At 35.5% G+C, this 13,484-nt stretch overlaps 2 protein-coding genes across 4 annotated transcripts in view; both read right to left on the bottom strand.

The window, feature by feature from the left end:
- Nucleotides 1–4,270, bottom strand: part of nectin4a (nectin cell adhesion molecule 4a) — a 26,814-nt gene extending 22,544 nt beyond the window's left edge. The window contains exon 1 of one of the 2 annotated variants that reach the window (XM_084404403.1): nucleotides 3,712–4,270. In XM_084404403.1, coding sequence (XP_084260529.1) covers nucleotides 3,712–3,760 — 49 coding nt within the window. In that variant the 5' untranslated portion in view covers nucleotides 3,761–4,270. The remainder of the gene's footprint in view (nucleotides 1–3,711) is intronic. The other variant, XM_084404404.1, reaches the window with a different exon arrangement.
- On the bottom strand, nucleotides 3,885–13,484 carry trmt10a (tRNA methyltransferase 10A). Of its 2 annotated transcripts, XR_014626752.1 has the most exons (9): nucleotides 13,418–13,484; nucleotides 12,414–12,615; nucleotides 11,852–12,020; nucleotides 11,643–11,714; nucleotides 10,778–10,852; nucleotides 9,156–9,305; nucleotides 8,831–8,936; nucleotides 6,846–7,732; nucleotides 3,885–4,023 (listed from the first exon to the last, which is right to left on the bottom strand). XR_014626752.1 is itself a non-coding variant. In XM_084404405.1 (8 exons), the coding sequence occupies exons 2-8, from the start codon at nucleotides 12,599–12,601 to the stop codon at nucleotides 7,434–7,436; spliced, it is 1,059 nt and encodes a 352-aa protein (XP_084260531.1). In that variant the 5' UTR covers nucleotides 12,602–12,615; nucleotides 13,418–13,468; the 3' UTR covers nucleotides 6,224–7,433. The 2 variants fall into 2 exon arrangements, 1 of the variants encoding a protein (XP_084260531.1); XM_084404405.1 differs by lacking the exon at nucleotides 3,885–4,023 and having other exon boundaries at nucleotides 6,224–7,732; nucleotides 13,418–13,468.

Below are 13,484 nucleotides of genomic sequence, written 5' to 3'. Positions count from 1 at the left end.
GATGTTCAGCCGATAAACCTGCAGTAACTGTGTGATGCTATCATGTGAATATAGACAAAAATCTCCGAGGAATGTTTCCAGCACCTCGTTGAATCTGTGCCGTGAAGAAATAAGGCAGTTCTGAAAGCAAACGTGGGTCAAACCCGCTACTAGCAAGGCGTACCTAATAAAGTAGCCAGTAGACATATATTTATACTTCATGCTATATGATATACTCTTTGAAGGTCAGTTTCCTCCCCCTGGCAGTTTTGTTAACTGAGACAACATTCCCGAATTAGACGTTCAGCTGTAAAACTATGTAAATTACTTATTATGATATTGCATGTTGTATTACAATGCATTACTCTGTTAAGAAAACTTCACCACAGCAAGTTCCTTGTAGCACTCATAGCTGTGGCATCACATCCTGGGTTTAAAGGGCTAGACCAAAAAACAATATGCCATTTATCATACAGCTTGATGCGGTTCAAGTAAGGCTTTAAAAAGAATAGAAATAACACCTCTAATAGATATGTAACTGCATGAAACATACCTGCAGTAAGTTGGGCCACATTTGGCTGAGGTCATCTGTTACCTTCAATACGGTGGTAACATGAACCTTTCATTTTTTTAACACTCTATTGAACTGGCACAGAGAACAGAGAGGAGAAGCAGACATGGGAATCGATATGAATAACAAAATAAGAGAAAGGAAGAGGGGTGAGAGACAGACAGATGTTTGGAAGAGTGTGGGCCAGAGGTAGATATGCTGTTCAACTCGTTATGTGTCTCAGGGCTAATTACTTTTGGGTGGCAGACAAGCATAAGCAAACACTCAATTCAACACACAACATTTAAAAGCTGAGTGAATATAAGCTGAACTACTTACACAAACTTTTACGTAAGATGCGATTAATCGTGATTAATCGATTTGACAGCACTAATATTTTAATGAAATAATATACTAAAATAAAAATGTATATATTCATTATAATATACAGTACCAGTCAAAAGTTTGGAAACATTACTATTTTTAATGTTTTTGAAAGAAGTCTCTTATGCTCATCAAGCCTGCAGTTTAAAAAAAAAATAAGAAAAAAAAAGGAATATTATGAAATATTATTACAATTTAAAATAATGGTTCTCTTTTTTAATGTATTTTAAAATGTAATTAATTTTTGTGATGCAAAGCTGAATTTTCATCAGCAAGTACTCCAGTCTTTGGTGTCTTATGATCCTTCAGAAATCATTCTAATATGATGATTTGATACTCAGTTATTATCAATGATGGAAACAGTTGTGCTGTTTAATATATTTTTTTGGAATACTTTTTTCAGGATTCATTGATGAGTAAAACGTTAACAGCATTTATTCATAAAAACAGCATTTTTTCAAAATAAAAACATTTCTAACAATATAAATCGTTACCATCACCTTTTATCAATTTAACGCATCCTTGTTGAATTAAAGTACTAATTTCTTAAAAAAAAAATAGTTATTGTTCCCAAACTTTTGAACGGTAGTGTATATTGTTACAAAAGATTTCTATTCTAAATAAATATAGTTCTTTTTAACTTTTTATTCATCAAATAATCCTGAAAAAAGTATCTCAGGTTATAAAAAAAATATTAAGCAGCACAACTGTTTCCAACATTGATCATAAATCAGCATATTAGAATGATTTCTGAAGGATCATAAGACACCAAAGACTGGAGTACTTGCTGATGAAAATTCAGCTTTGCATCACAAAAATAAATTACATTTTAAAGTATATTAAAAAAGAGAACCATTATTTTAAATTGTAATAATATTTCATAATATTACTGGGGTTTTTTTGTTTGTTTTTAACTGCAGGCTTGATGAGCATAAGAGACTTCTTTCAAAAACATTAAAAATAGTAACGTTTCCAAACTTTTGACTGGTACTGTATATAAAAAATGTATTAATATTAAATAAATAGTTCAGACAATGATGTCATGCAGACATCATGTTGATTGGGCTCACGTATGAATAAGAAATAAATTGTTTATCGTTATTTGCAGTTCGATATGTACAGGGTTAAAAAGTGAAAAATAAAAAAAACATCTATTAACTCCACACTTAATAGCATCTAAGTTCAGGGCCGGGATTGGACTGTAATCCCTTTAATTATTTAGTTTCTGAGTCAGATCCTTGACCATAAGGCCACAACAGTCATTTGTTCAGTTTGCGAAGACTAGAGGATTACATCAATGAACATAATGGCAAAAGCCTCCCAGACATATGCTTGTTGACATCCTCTGTCACTGTCACACAACATGACATGTTTCTGAGTCAGCATCCTTACAGTGGTTGTTATTTGTTGCCTAATACTTGCATTAAATCAGACCCAATTCATTTGACTGATATTTTGGTAACAGTTTAGATTAGGGAACACATATTAACTAGGAGTTTTCCCTCAATAAACTCCTAATTACTGCTTATTAATAGTTAGGTAGGTGTTAAGTTGTATGGTATGGGATAGGCAGAATAAGGCATGTATGTGAATGTGTTCCCAAATCTAAAGTGATGCCGATATTTCTACTTATATTAACACTTCATTATTAATAAATACACTTAATCATCTAGATGACAAAATAATGGATAGCATGCTTTATGTAATAGCATTAACAACAACAACAAAGGGTATAATGATCTTTTAGCCATCATTGTGTCCAAAAAGCAGAAATAATGTCAGACTATAATGACCAAAATGAACATAAAATAATATTAGTCTATGTATAAATAAGACATATTGTTATTTACAGCTCGATATAGCAAGCGTTGAGAAATCGTTCATATGGGACTGTTTGCCAAGAGAAACAGATTATTAAACCCTTACAATTATTAAAAACGGATTCTGTCTGGTTCTGAATGTCAGAAAATAATGACCAAAAGGATCATAAAAAACAATATTGATCTCAAATCTCAAAATGATTGGTTGACTGGAATGTTGTTCAAGGTCCTGACCCTCAGAGGGCAATAGCTAACTCACGACTGAAATGTTGTTCAAGTTCCAGCAAAGGATGGTGATGCAGGAAAATGTCTTAAACCATGTCGCACAGACGCTAGAATCTGTCCACACTGACGCTACATAGTGACCAGACATTGCAAATGAATCAATAGTAGCGCGAGCGCTTGGAGTAGCTACGTCAGAAATAGAACTGGCGTCAGTTTACTGGCGGGAATTTGTCGCGTCGCGTCGCTTCCAGAGCATTATTTGAATGGGTTCTCTTTGCTCTTGTCGCGTCGCGCCGCTCGCGTCTGGTGTGGACACGCTGTTAATGTATTGATCAGGTTTTACATGCTCAGACACAATAACCCTGAATTAACACACACACACAGCTGTATATGAATAGCTCATATACCGGGAAAACACTCAAAAATGTAAGTTACGTTGACAACACCCTCAGATTCATCACACCCTTCTCACAACTTCGTCAGCCCAAAAAACACTCCTTAAGACTCTGCGTAGCCTATAACACACAGAGTGTGTTTGTGTGTGTGCGCGCGCGTGAGCAGGGAGCGCCTGTCTGTCACACTGAATCACTCAGTTTGTCACAAGAACCAGTTCTTCCTGTAATTTCAGACAACCGTATAACGTGTTGTGAAGTTCTTTTCCAATAAGTTTAACTCCAAATCCTGCAACACGCTTTAAAACATTTCCAGTTGCACCCGCAATGTATTTATTATAGCTCATATGAACTGGCTCACCTGAGTTCCAGAAGATCATCGCAGCAAGAATATATGAAACTGTCTTCATCGTCCTCCAGTTCAGACTTTCACCTGAGCCCAAGTTATCAATATGGCGATCTCAATGTGATGGTCATTATTAAAAGACCAAAACAGTGTCCCTGTCAAGAGCTAGTTTTATTCCCAATCAATCCAATCGATCATGGATGTTGGAGAAGAGGAGAGGAGACTCCCATATATTATGAAGATCACGTTGTGGAGATCCAGTGCAGAAATACAAAATCACTCTGTGTTTAGCATCTGAGATATATCGATTAATTCGTTTGAAGTAGCCTACAAAAAAAGAAAGAAGAGGAAACGATATCAATTAACAGAATGTTTATGGATCATATCCATAAAAGTGAACGTTTCTCCGTGCGTAAATCCTCAAGGGAGCGAACAAAAGTTTTTACTCCAGTTTAAGGTGTTTTCGTCTTATTTTAAGATCTACGACATGTTGGGAAAAAAACTGAGTATTTCCATTATTCCTCTGACGTTCGGTTTGAGAAAGCTGTGAGAGAGAAAACCTCTCAGGAAAGGCACCTGTTGGAAAGGCAGTTCTGCATTGCGCAGTCGCGCACATGTCCTTACGCGCAACTCAACTTTCCAGTTTTTAATCCGGGTGTTTCTTCCCAATCGGATGATTCAATCTAGCTGGTTTAATATTCTCTAATTGCTTAATCGCTTGGGATCTTTAATAGTCGAGCTCACGTGGATATCTGGAGATTATTGCCCTAATGTTTTGTGGAAAAACTGTTTAGTCTGAAAAAGACCAGTGACTTAGACACCAGTCATATTACACCGTTGTTGTTGTTGTTGTGTTTTTTTTTTTATATATATAGAATGCTTAAAAAATATATTTCAAAATAAATATTGATCCTATTAAAAACGGTCTAATACAAGATTTTTCAGAACTTAGTTTTTTTCCTTAAAGTGAATGATCATAATCCTCTTTTATCGGTTCAGTAGCAAGATATTGTTCTAAAACATTTACCCCTGATTTTACAGGTAAGGTTTAAACCTAATCCGGGACTAGAATGCATGTTTGAGCTGTTTTAACTGAAAGCAACTTGCACAGGCATATCTTAAAATATGTCAGTGCCATTGTTTTGTCTCAAGATGCACAAGGTTTTTTTTCTAAGGCACGTTTATAAAACCTACTTAAATGTCCTAATTAACTAAGGCCTAATCCTGGTTTAATCTAAGCCTTGTCTGTAAACCAGACCGTAGTGTTTCCTATAGTATCCAAAAAGATTTTAGGAATCAAATCAGATCCTGCTGGATGAGCTAGACAGCATATCTGATGAACTTCTTCAAGTGCGTGACATATTTTGTACGTGTCATTAATACATACATACATGTATGGTATGTACACAAATACATGGTTATTTATCTGTATCTCTAACCTGAACTGTCATGTACATGTATCTGGTTGCATTCCTGTCCTGATGGAAAACAAGCACCAAAACAGTAAACCTGTTCTCCCTCCTGAAAACAGTTAAAGCCCCGGGCACTCTTACTGTGTTCAACGGAATAGCGTTCCAAACGAGGGTTTAAATACACTGTGATTATCATGTCGGTCTATGAATGTATAAGATTAAGTACTCTAAATGTCCACAAGTTTCATTGATGCTGTATCTTTAAATTAATTTTTATTAATTAAAAGTTTAACAACACATTAATACTAATATAAAATGTTTTGCTATATGTGATGCTGTGTCAATATTGTGAAACAGAAAGAAATATTTAAATAAAGAAATCAAGATTTATTGTGAAAAGAATTAGAGACAAAACTGAACTGAATCAAGAATTGTAAGAGATGTTTTTATTAAATCTAATATTTCATTTTTTCTTTTTGTTTAATTAAACTAAGCTTACATATAGTTATATAGTGTATGTATATATATATATATATATATATATATATATATATACATTGAAACCAAGTGTATGTGTATAGTGACATCTAGGGGACAATTTGAGTAGTTTTCAAATATAATATTGCTTCAACAACTGTGAAGCATGTTTACACACTTATGTACTTGAGTGATTCACAATAATCAATATTTTAACATTTAACTCTACATTAATGTCCTCTAAATTTAGGTCTATTAGCTACAGTGTTAGAAGTAATGTGATCAGATTACTTTTTTGTCATGTAACAAGTAATGCATTACTTTCAAATTTACAACAATATCAGTTACTTTTTTGTCATCTATTGACTGCCAGCTCTCCTGTCCACATGTTGAGAGAAATATGTGCAGAGGCGTTGTGTGCGCTGCGTAAACATGATGGTTATTGTACACTTCTCTCAACATGTGGACAGGACAGGTGTCAGTTAATAAATGGCAAATAAGTAACTTGAAAGTAATGTTACTTGGAAAAAAAAAGTAATCTGATCACGTAACTATCAGGTGAACATGCATTTACTCATCTCACTTGTACAAAAACAGATTCAGTGTTCTTCAAAATACACAAACCTGCAATAATTAAATATGTTAATACAAATATACTTTATTTAATCTCACTTTATTGAGTAATTTCTTTGCTGCTGACGTTCAATGTATCAATTCTGTGATCCAGAATGACAGCACAGCTAAAAGGTTTGTTTCCTCTGATTTGCATTTCCTTCAGGCTGAGGCTTATTCATTTCACTTTTGTAAAAGGGCCTTTACATTTGCCAAAAGTAGAACTTTTATTATTATTATTTAAAAAAAGAAAGCCCAGTCCAGGTGAGAAAAAGTAACAAAAAAACAAAACTAAAAAAAATTAATGTAACTGATTACTTTCCATGAAAAGTAATGCAATCAGTTACTTTTTAGAGAGTAACACAATATTTAACACATTACTTTAAAAAGTAACTTTCCCCAACACTGATTAGCTCATATAACCTTAAAATACATTTTTGATGCAGATTATTACAATACTCACAATAGATCAAATATTGTATGTATGTCAACCATCACTACATTCATATGTATTAAGAATTAAACTAAAAATGTCTGAGACTGAAAAAGGAACATATCGAAACATCCATATGCATGTGAGATTTCATTCAACTTTAACTGAACAAAACTGGCAAAAAAAAAAAGACTGAATATCAAGTTTCGCCCTACCTGTTATATTCCTCTGACTGGATTCTGATTGTTTTAACAGAGTTTTGCGTACCTCCCTCTTGCTGTCTGATTGGTCTTTTTTCTTTTCTGGGATTGGGTGGCTTACATCAGAGTCTTGCCGTGTCCGAGCTTGTTCTCTTCGCCCACAGGTGCAAATCCCACTGTGGCAGAACAGCAAAAACAGCTAATACGCAGATTCTGCTTTTTAGATAATCAACAAACAATATTTAGTCATTTTTATCCTTTTCATTACAGGAATGCGATTTGAGATATCTACAAATCTACACTTCTCTAAATCATCTGGTCAAAGGTATTAAATGTTTACAGTGAATAAAAGGCTCATTGTTCTAAAACAAGTGATATTGTAATTGTTTATTTCTTTTCACAAGATCTACACATCATTGTTTGTTGCTTGTTTTTTTTTTTATGGAAAAGGTTGAAAAAAGGTACTTTCTTATTTTAGCTGCTTCTTTTTTTCCCATGAAATGTTTCAACAAAAACACCTTCAAGTCCAAACCTTTGCACAAAGCATCTCAAACCTCAAATTGAGATGTTGTTAAACTAAAAGGAAAAACGAACAATTAAAAATTAGCAAAAAAAAGGATGAAATGGCATAAATATGTTGTGTCTCTCTATGCTGTTTCGCTCGCTGGAATCTGATTGGTTTAGCAGAGGTTTGTGCTCTTCTTGTTTGCTATCTGATTGGTCCTTTGAGTCCGTTCCCTTTTCTGAGGTTGTCTGTTCTGTGTCTGAGTCTTCATCAGAGTCTTCCTCTCCGAGCTTGTCCTCTTGGCCGACTGGCACAGCTCCCTTCCTCTGTGGCAAAACCGTAAAGAAAGCTTCCTGCCAGTCTCGTTTCTCCAGGAACGCTAGGATGATCTCAAAAACTGCAGCAAGAGGGAACATGATTGTTTAATTTGTAGCAGGAAACTTAAAAGTTGTATATATATAACTATGGAAGTTTCCACCGCAGAATAATTTTGTTTTAACAATTCAGACTTTTTTCCTCACAATCGTGAGTTTATATTTCGCAATTAGGAGGACTTCACCGTTTATATCTCAATTCTGAGAAAAGTCGTCTTACAATTCTGACTTTATAACTTCGAGTTAATATCTCACAATTCTGAGAAAAAAAAAAATCAGAATTGCGGGATATAAATTCTCTATTGAGTTATAGCGTCTGAATTGCAAGAAAAAATTTCTGAATTATGAGATAAAAAGACACAATTACTTTTTTTTTTCATGGCAGAAACCTCCATACAATACAGAAGTGTCATTTGAATGGATACCTGTTTACACCTGGCATTAAGAAGTGTTTTTATCAATCTGATCACATGTGGACAACGCTAAATACAGGTGTAAACGGGGTCTAAAACGGGGTCTTTCGACCACTTCCAGTGGTAGTAGAAAACGCATTAGACCGGATTGCTTTCATAGTGTAAACGCTCATGTGGTCGAATGCGTTCAAACAGCCACAAAAGACCATCTACTCTCCGCTTACTGAACTAATGTGTAAATATTCTGAGAAGCGGCTGGCCAGACGGTATTTAAACTTTGGCTGAAGACCCAAGTTTGGTCTGAAGATGAAAAATGTACCAAGCACAATGTTCTCTCACCATTCCTGATTTCTAACACACACACACAGCGTTCGGCTGGTCTTGCGGCTGTCAGAGCAGAAACGAAAGCTGCTGCTCTCCGTATGTTTCTCTGTCGTCTCCTTTCGCGTTCATATGTAAATTGCCTGAGTTTATATCGTCCATTAGATTGAAAGATCTGAAAAAGCCCATATATTTACCCACCCATAGACTCTCTCCTCATAGAAATCAGGACAGAAGTGGTTGAAAGTGGACAGAATAGACGGATTAAAACACCAGGTGCAAATGGGAATGTGTCTCCCTCGTCTACTTGTGATCCGATCGACCAAAACGCATCTTAATACCAGGTGTAAACAGGGCCTAAAGAGAATGTAAGAAAGGGCATCTCACCATGATTGACAGCCAGCACCTTGCGGCTATTCATCTTGACGAAACTGCCGAGCGGAAGCTGAGCATGAGCAATGCCAAGCTCTTGGGCTCGACCAAATGTGATTCCCTGTAATAAAGCATTTGAATTCCCCAAAACCAAGAGCTTGTAATGACTTCAAGGTAAAAGAAATGAAACATTATGACAAGTGCCACCCTATACTCATCTCAGAATAAAATCTCCTTGCAAGCAGGGCCTGTGAAATTACTTTCTGTGATTATAAAACAGTCCCATGTACTTTACACAAATAATCATTTCACTGACTTCTAACTGTAACAAGCCACTCACCTTATGGTGGTTGTGGTCCACCAGACCTCCAATAACATAGGCTTTGGCTTCATCCAGCTCTTCCAGCACATTGGGTGAATCAGACGTGAGGTAGACGAGGTCGTCCTTGCTCAGGATTTCATGAAACGCTTCAGGCTTGACATGGACATCCTACACCACATTTAAACTTCTATTTGTTAAAGGCGTCGCTTTTTATTATCCAACATTCATACATCAAATCTACTCATAAAGACCTTATGTAGCCCCGCCCCTTTTCAGCGCTGCGCTTGTTGTGTTCCGACAGCATGAAGGTAAGATCTTACAGATTTATGAATGAACCGCTCGTTTTAAAATCTTCCCGTTCTACTGACATTTGTAACGATATCCGCTTCAAACATTACAATGCTCATGATCACTTTCGTTAACGCTATAATAAGTAAATCCACTTCACCAGCTAATTACTCTTCGACAGCGATGACAGATATAGACAGAGCTATCGCAAAAAAGGAAGTTCAAAACACAATATTCTAAAGATGGCTGTGCGCTTGTAAGGTCTATAGCTAATCCCCTTTCAGGCAAAATTCGGCATTAAGAATCATGATTTGTGCATGGTTAATGAGTTTTCTTGTGTGGGTGACAGGTGGGTTTAAAAATATACAAAAGACTGTCAACAAAAGACCACAGAACAGTTTTGAGTATTGAAAAAAAAGCCCTATTCATGTGAGACTAGTTTTTCAGAGAAATTCATGTTTCACAGGTTTACTTTGTGATTTTAACCCCGTCCGAATCTGCCATGTCTGTGTTTTTCTCACACAACCTCAATAAAGATTCCAGGTAAAATCACCTACTGTTTTTCGACAAACTCGACGGTCATCTGAGAAACCCCGTCCGGATGCAAATTGTTATTTGCTGATGTTGTATTATCATAAGGCTTCTCCTCGTGCGTTTTTTGACCAACCTGAGCTATTGTTTGCACAACAATCTTTCGCATTCTTTCAGTTCATTTCAATGACATTGGCATCTGACGAAAAAATTAAATTATAAAATTAATAAATAGAGAGTCCAATCGTGGAAACTGTGAAGATATTTTAATATCAGTGTCAGGTAAGATACCGGTCTAGATGACTCTGCTCACTTTTGTGGGTTTATTATAAACAGCCACTTCTATTTACTCATGTTTTAATAATAAATTAAAGTTATATCAATAAGTAATTCATTAAAGACATATATGTCATATGCGATACATGCAAGCACAGCAGATGAGCTTCTGTAACGCCCACGTCTAGAAAACACACAGATGTTAGTCCCATCTGAATCCGTGCATGAGATCACAGACGTCGGGTGACAATTGTAATCAAACATCATTTAGAAAACTACTCCTGTCTGAATAGGGCTTTACAGTATATGGCTATTATAAATCAAACGCCTGTTGCAGGTATGTATTATGTAAACACAAGCCAAAAAGGCTTATATTATTTGTTTATATAAAAAAATATTTAAATTGTAATTATTTTAAAATGTTTATTATATTGCTAAGATGTCTGTAGCAAAAATAAGTTTTGCAACAGCAAATGACATTTACTGTCAGATGACATTACATAAGTGTGAACAAAATAAATAAGTAGTGTCATTTCACATCTTACCTTCCAGTTAACCCAGCCTTTGTTAATTTCATCCATGATTTGCTTCAATTGACCACCATGACTTGTAAGGTAAAACTGTGAATATGAAAAGGCTGTTTAATCTTTCGCATTCTTTAAGTTCAATAACAATATATATATATATATATATATATGAAGAGTTCAGATGCAAAAGCCTCTAAGTGCCATAAATATACAGTGCTATGCATAAGTCTGGACACCCCTATGTTAAATTCCCATAGAGGCAGGCAGATTTTTATTTTTAAAGGCCAGTTACTTCATGGATCGGGGATACTATGCATCCTGATAAAGTTCCCTTGGCCTTTGGAATTAAAATAGCCCCACATCATCACATAGCATTCACCATACCTAGAGATTGGCATGGTTTTATTTCAGTTAGCCTAATAGCTGGTTTGATTTGCATTGAGAGATGATCTTATGGAAAGTACCCCATGCCAATCTCTAGGTATGGTGAAGGCTATGTGATGATGTGGGGCTATTTTAATTCCAAAGGCCAAGGGAACTTTATCAGGATGCATAGTATCCTAAACAAAAAATAAATAAAAATACTTAAAAATAAAAATCTGCCTGCCTCTATGGGAATTTAACATAGGGGTGTCCAAACTTATGCACCCTGTATTTTAAGGAAGAACATTTATTTATTTACGATACATTATTCATTCACAAAGAAAATTGGTGTCCTTAAAGGTTGGCTTTTTCCTAATTTTTTTTAATTAAGGCATTAAGTTCAATTTCCAAAAGATGTATATATATATACACACACACACACACACACACACACACACACACACACACACACACACACACACACACACACACACACAGTACATATATGAAGGAAACATGCCTGTACAGGATGGAGGGTGCGTCTGTTCTCAGCATAGCACCTCTGAATCTGCTTGTGAAGTTTCTTTACATCCTACACAATAATAAATAAATTCAATTTGGTTCTTTAAAGTACCTTTCAACAAGATTTTTTTAGTGCAACAGCTAGACAGCATTATGAAAGTAAGCAAAGGAAGTTGTAAGATGCCTTTTGCTGAAGTTGTTGCTTACCTTGAGCAGCATGAGGTTATCAAAGCTGCAGTCTATGACCAGTCTGAGAGAACTGGGCTCTGCCAAGTCCGACCTGCGCAAACGCTTCTTCCCCGTCCACTCCACTCCGTCGTCAGCCTGCGCTTGTCTCTCCAGTTTCCTCTGCTGTTTTCTCTCTTTCCGCTTCTGTCTGTACATTAATATAAAGATATATAGTGTTTAATGATTACGCTTTGCAGCTAGCAGATAGGTTACACACTGAACTATTGAAACCAATAGTTGTTTTATTTAGAAAGCGTATTGTTTTTACACTTTTTTGCTGACGTGAAACATACCCTAAATTATAGAATGTCTCTCATTAAGCATGAGCTCTCGGACCATGTATTAGTAGAGCAAAGTTTTGTCTTGTTTCATCATTTTGAATGGTTACTTGCATAAAAACATTTTTTAGAAATGCCATATAATACTAATACTAACTGAAATAAAAGTAGACTATTTTTACAAACACTTAAATTAATCCTCATTCAGAATATGAATAAAAACTATAAGTGTATATAAATAATACTAAAATAACACTGCTTACTTGCGAAGTTCTCTCTGTTCTTCCCATTGTTGACTCTTAAGAAGTTTCTTCCTTTGTCTTTTAGACAGTGTTTCAGTTTCTCCAGTCTGTACGGTCTCATTTTCATCCTTCGTAGATTCATTTTCATTGTTAGCACATTCATGGCTCCTCTCCTGCACTGCAGGTGTATTGGCCATTTCGGTGGCCATTTACTGTGAAAATCCTGGAGTAGCAAAAAATGTTGAGAGATTGTTTTTTTTAAAATACAACAGATATGGACATCTCCAATAGAAAGGTGTAAAAATGACAGAACAATCAATTAAAAATTCACAAGGATGTAGTTGAAATTCAGAATTTATTTGGGCTTGAAAAAGATCATTAGATAAAGAGAAAAAAAAAGTCAAATATGTTGCGTAAACACTTTCTGGAGCCTAATGTATGGATGTTTTAATAAAGGATAATAAGATGTTTTAAGAGAATGGTTCAATGACTTGAACGGGCCGCTGGTCGAAACCGTGAGCGAATCTTTTAAATGAACCGATTCAAAAGATTCGAGTCACTGAGATGATTCGGCATGCCGGGCAGCAGTACTCAAACAAATAATACATACATACACACCGATGTAACAAAATCTGTTAAAAATTAAACACAATTGTGGTTACCGTATCCGCGTTTAACCGCGACTATGATGCCTAGAAAAGCTTTCAAACAAAGACGGCAACTTACAACATTTATGTCACTTTTGCCTGTGGTATCGTGAGCTCTGACAGTTATTTTATTGTATAAAGGTAGCCAATGACTTCCATATTATTTGACATGCAATACATGTTAACTTAAGATATCTACGTCTTACGATACAGGTTAACTTAAGATATAACATAAGATGTATTCAGAGTCTGACTGTCAAAATGATGCAAAACATCAGGGGGACCACAAAACAAGCATGCTGACATACCTTATACAACGGCCCATATAATAGTGATAATTTACATAAAATAGCAGAATTACATGAAAGAGAAAACTACCTCTAAACTGCTGTCTTTGCAGTAGGGCTGTCATCATCATGTGGTGGATGCTGCGTCATTTTAAAGC

This window comes from Rutilus rutilus (genome assembly GCF_951802725.1).
Source record: "Rutilus rutilus genome assembly, chromosome: 3".
NCBI classification, from domain to species: Eukaryota; Metazoa; Chordata; class Actinopteri; order Cypriniformes; family Leuciscidae; genus Rutilus; species Rutilus rutilus.
This window is presented reverse-complemented; position numbering and strand designations above follow the sequence as displayed.

Bases quoted from the DNA above. Each gene is read 5' to 3' on its own strand.
- trmt10a (XM_084404405.1), bottom strand. From the start codon at position 12,601: ATGGCCACCGAAATGGCCAATACACCTGCAGTGCAGGAGAGGAGCCAT. The intron at 12,021-12,413 runs GTAAGCAGTGTT...ATTAATGTACAG, and splicing joins GAACAGAGAGAACTTCGCAA to ACAGAAGCGGAAAGAGAGAA. The intron at 8,937-9,155 runs GTGAGTGGCTTG...GCTTTATTACAG, and splicing joins TGGACCACAACCACCATAAG to GGAATCACATTTGGTCGAGC.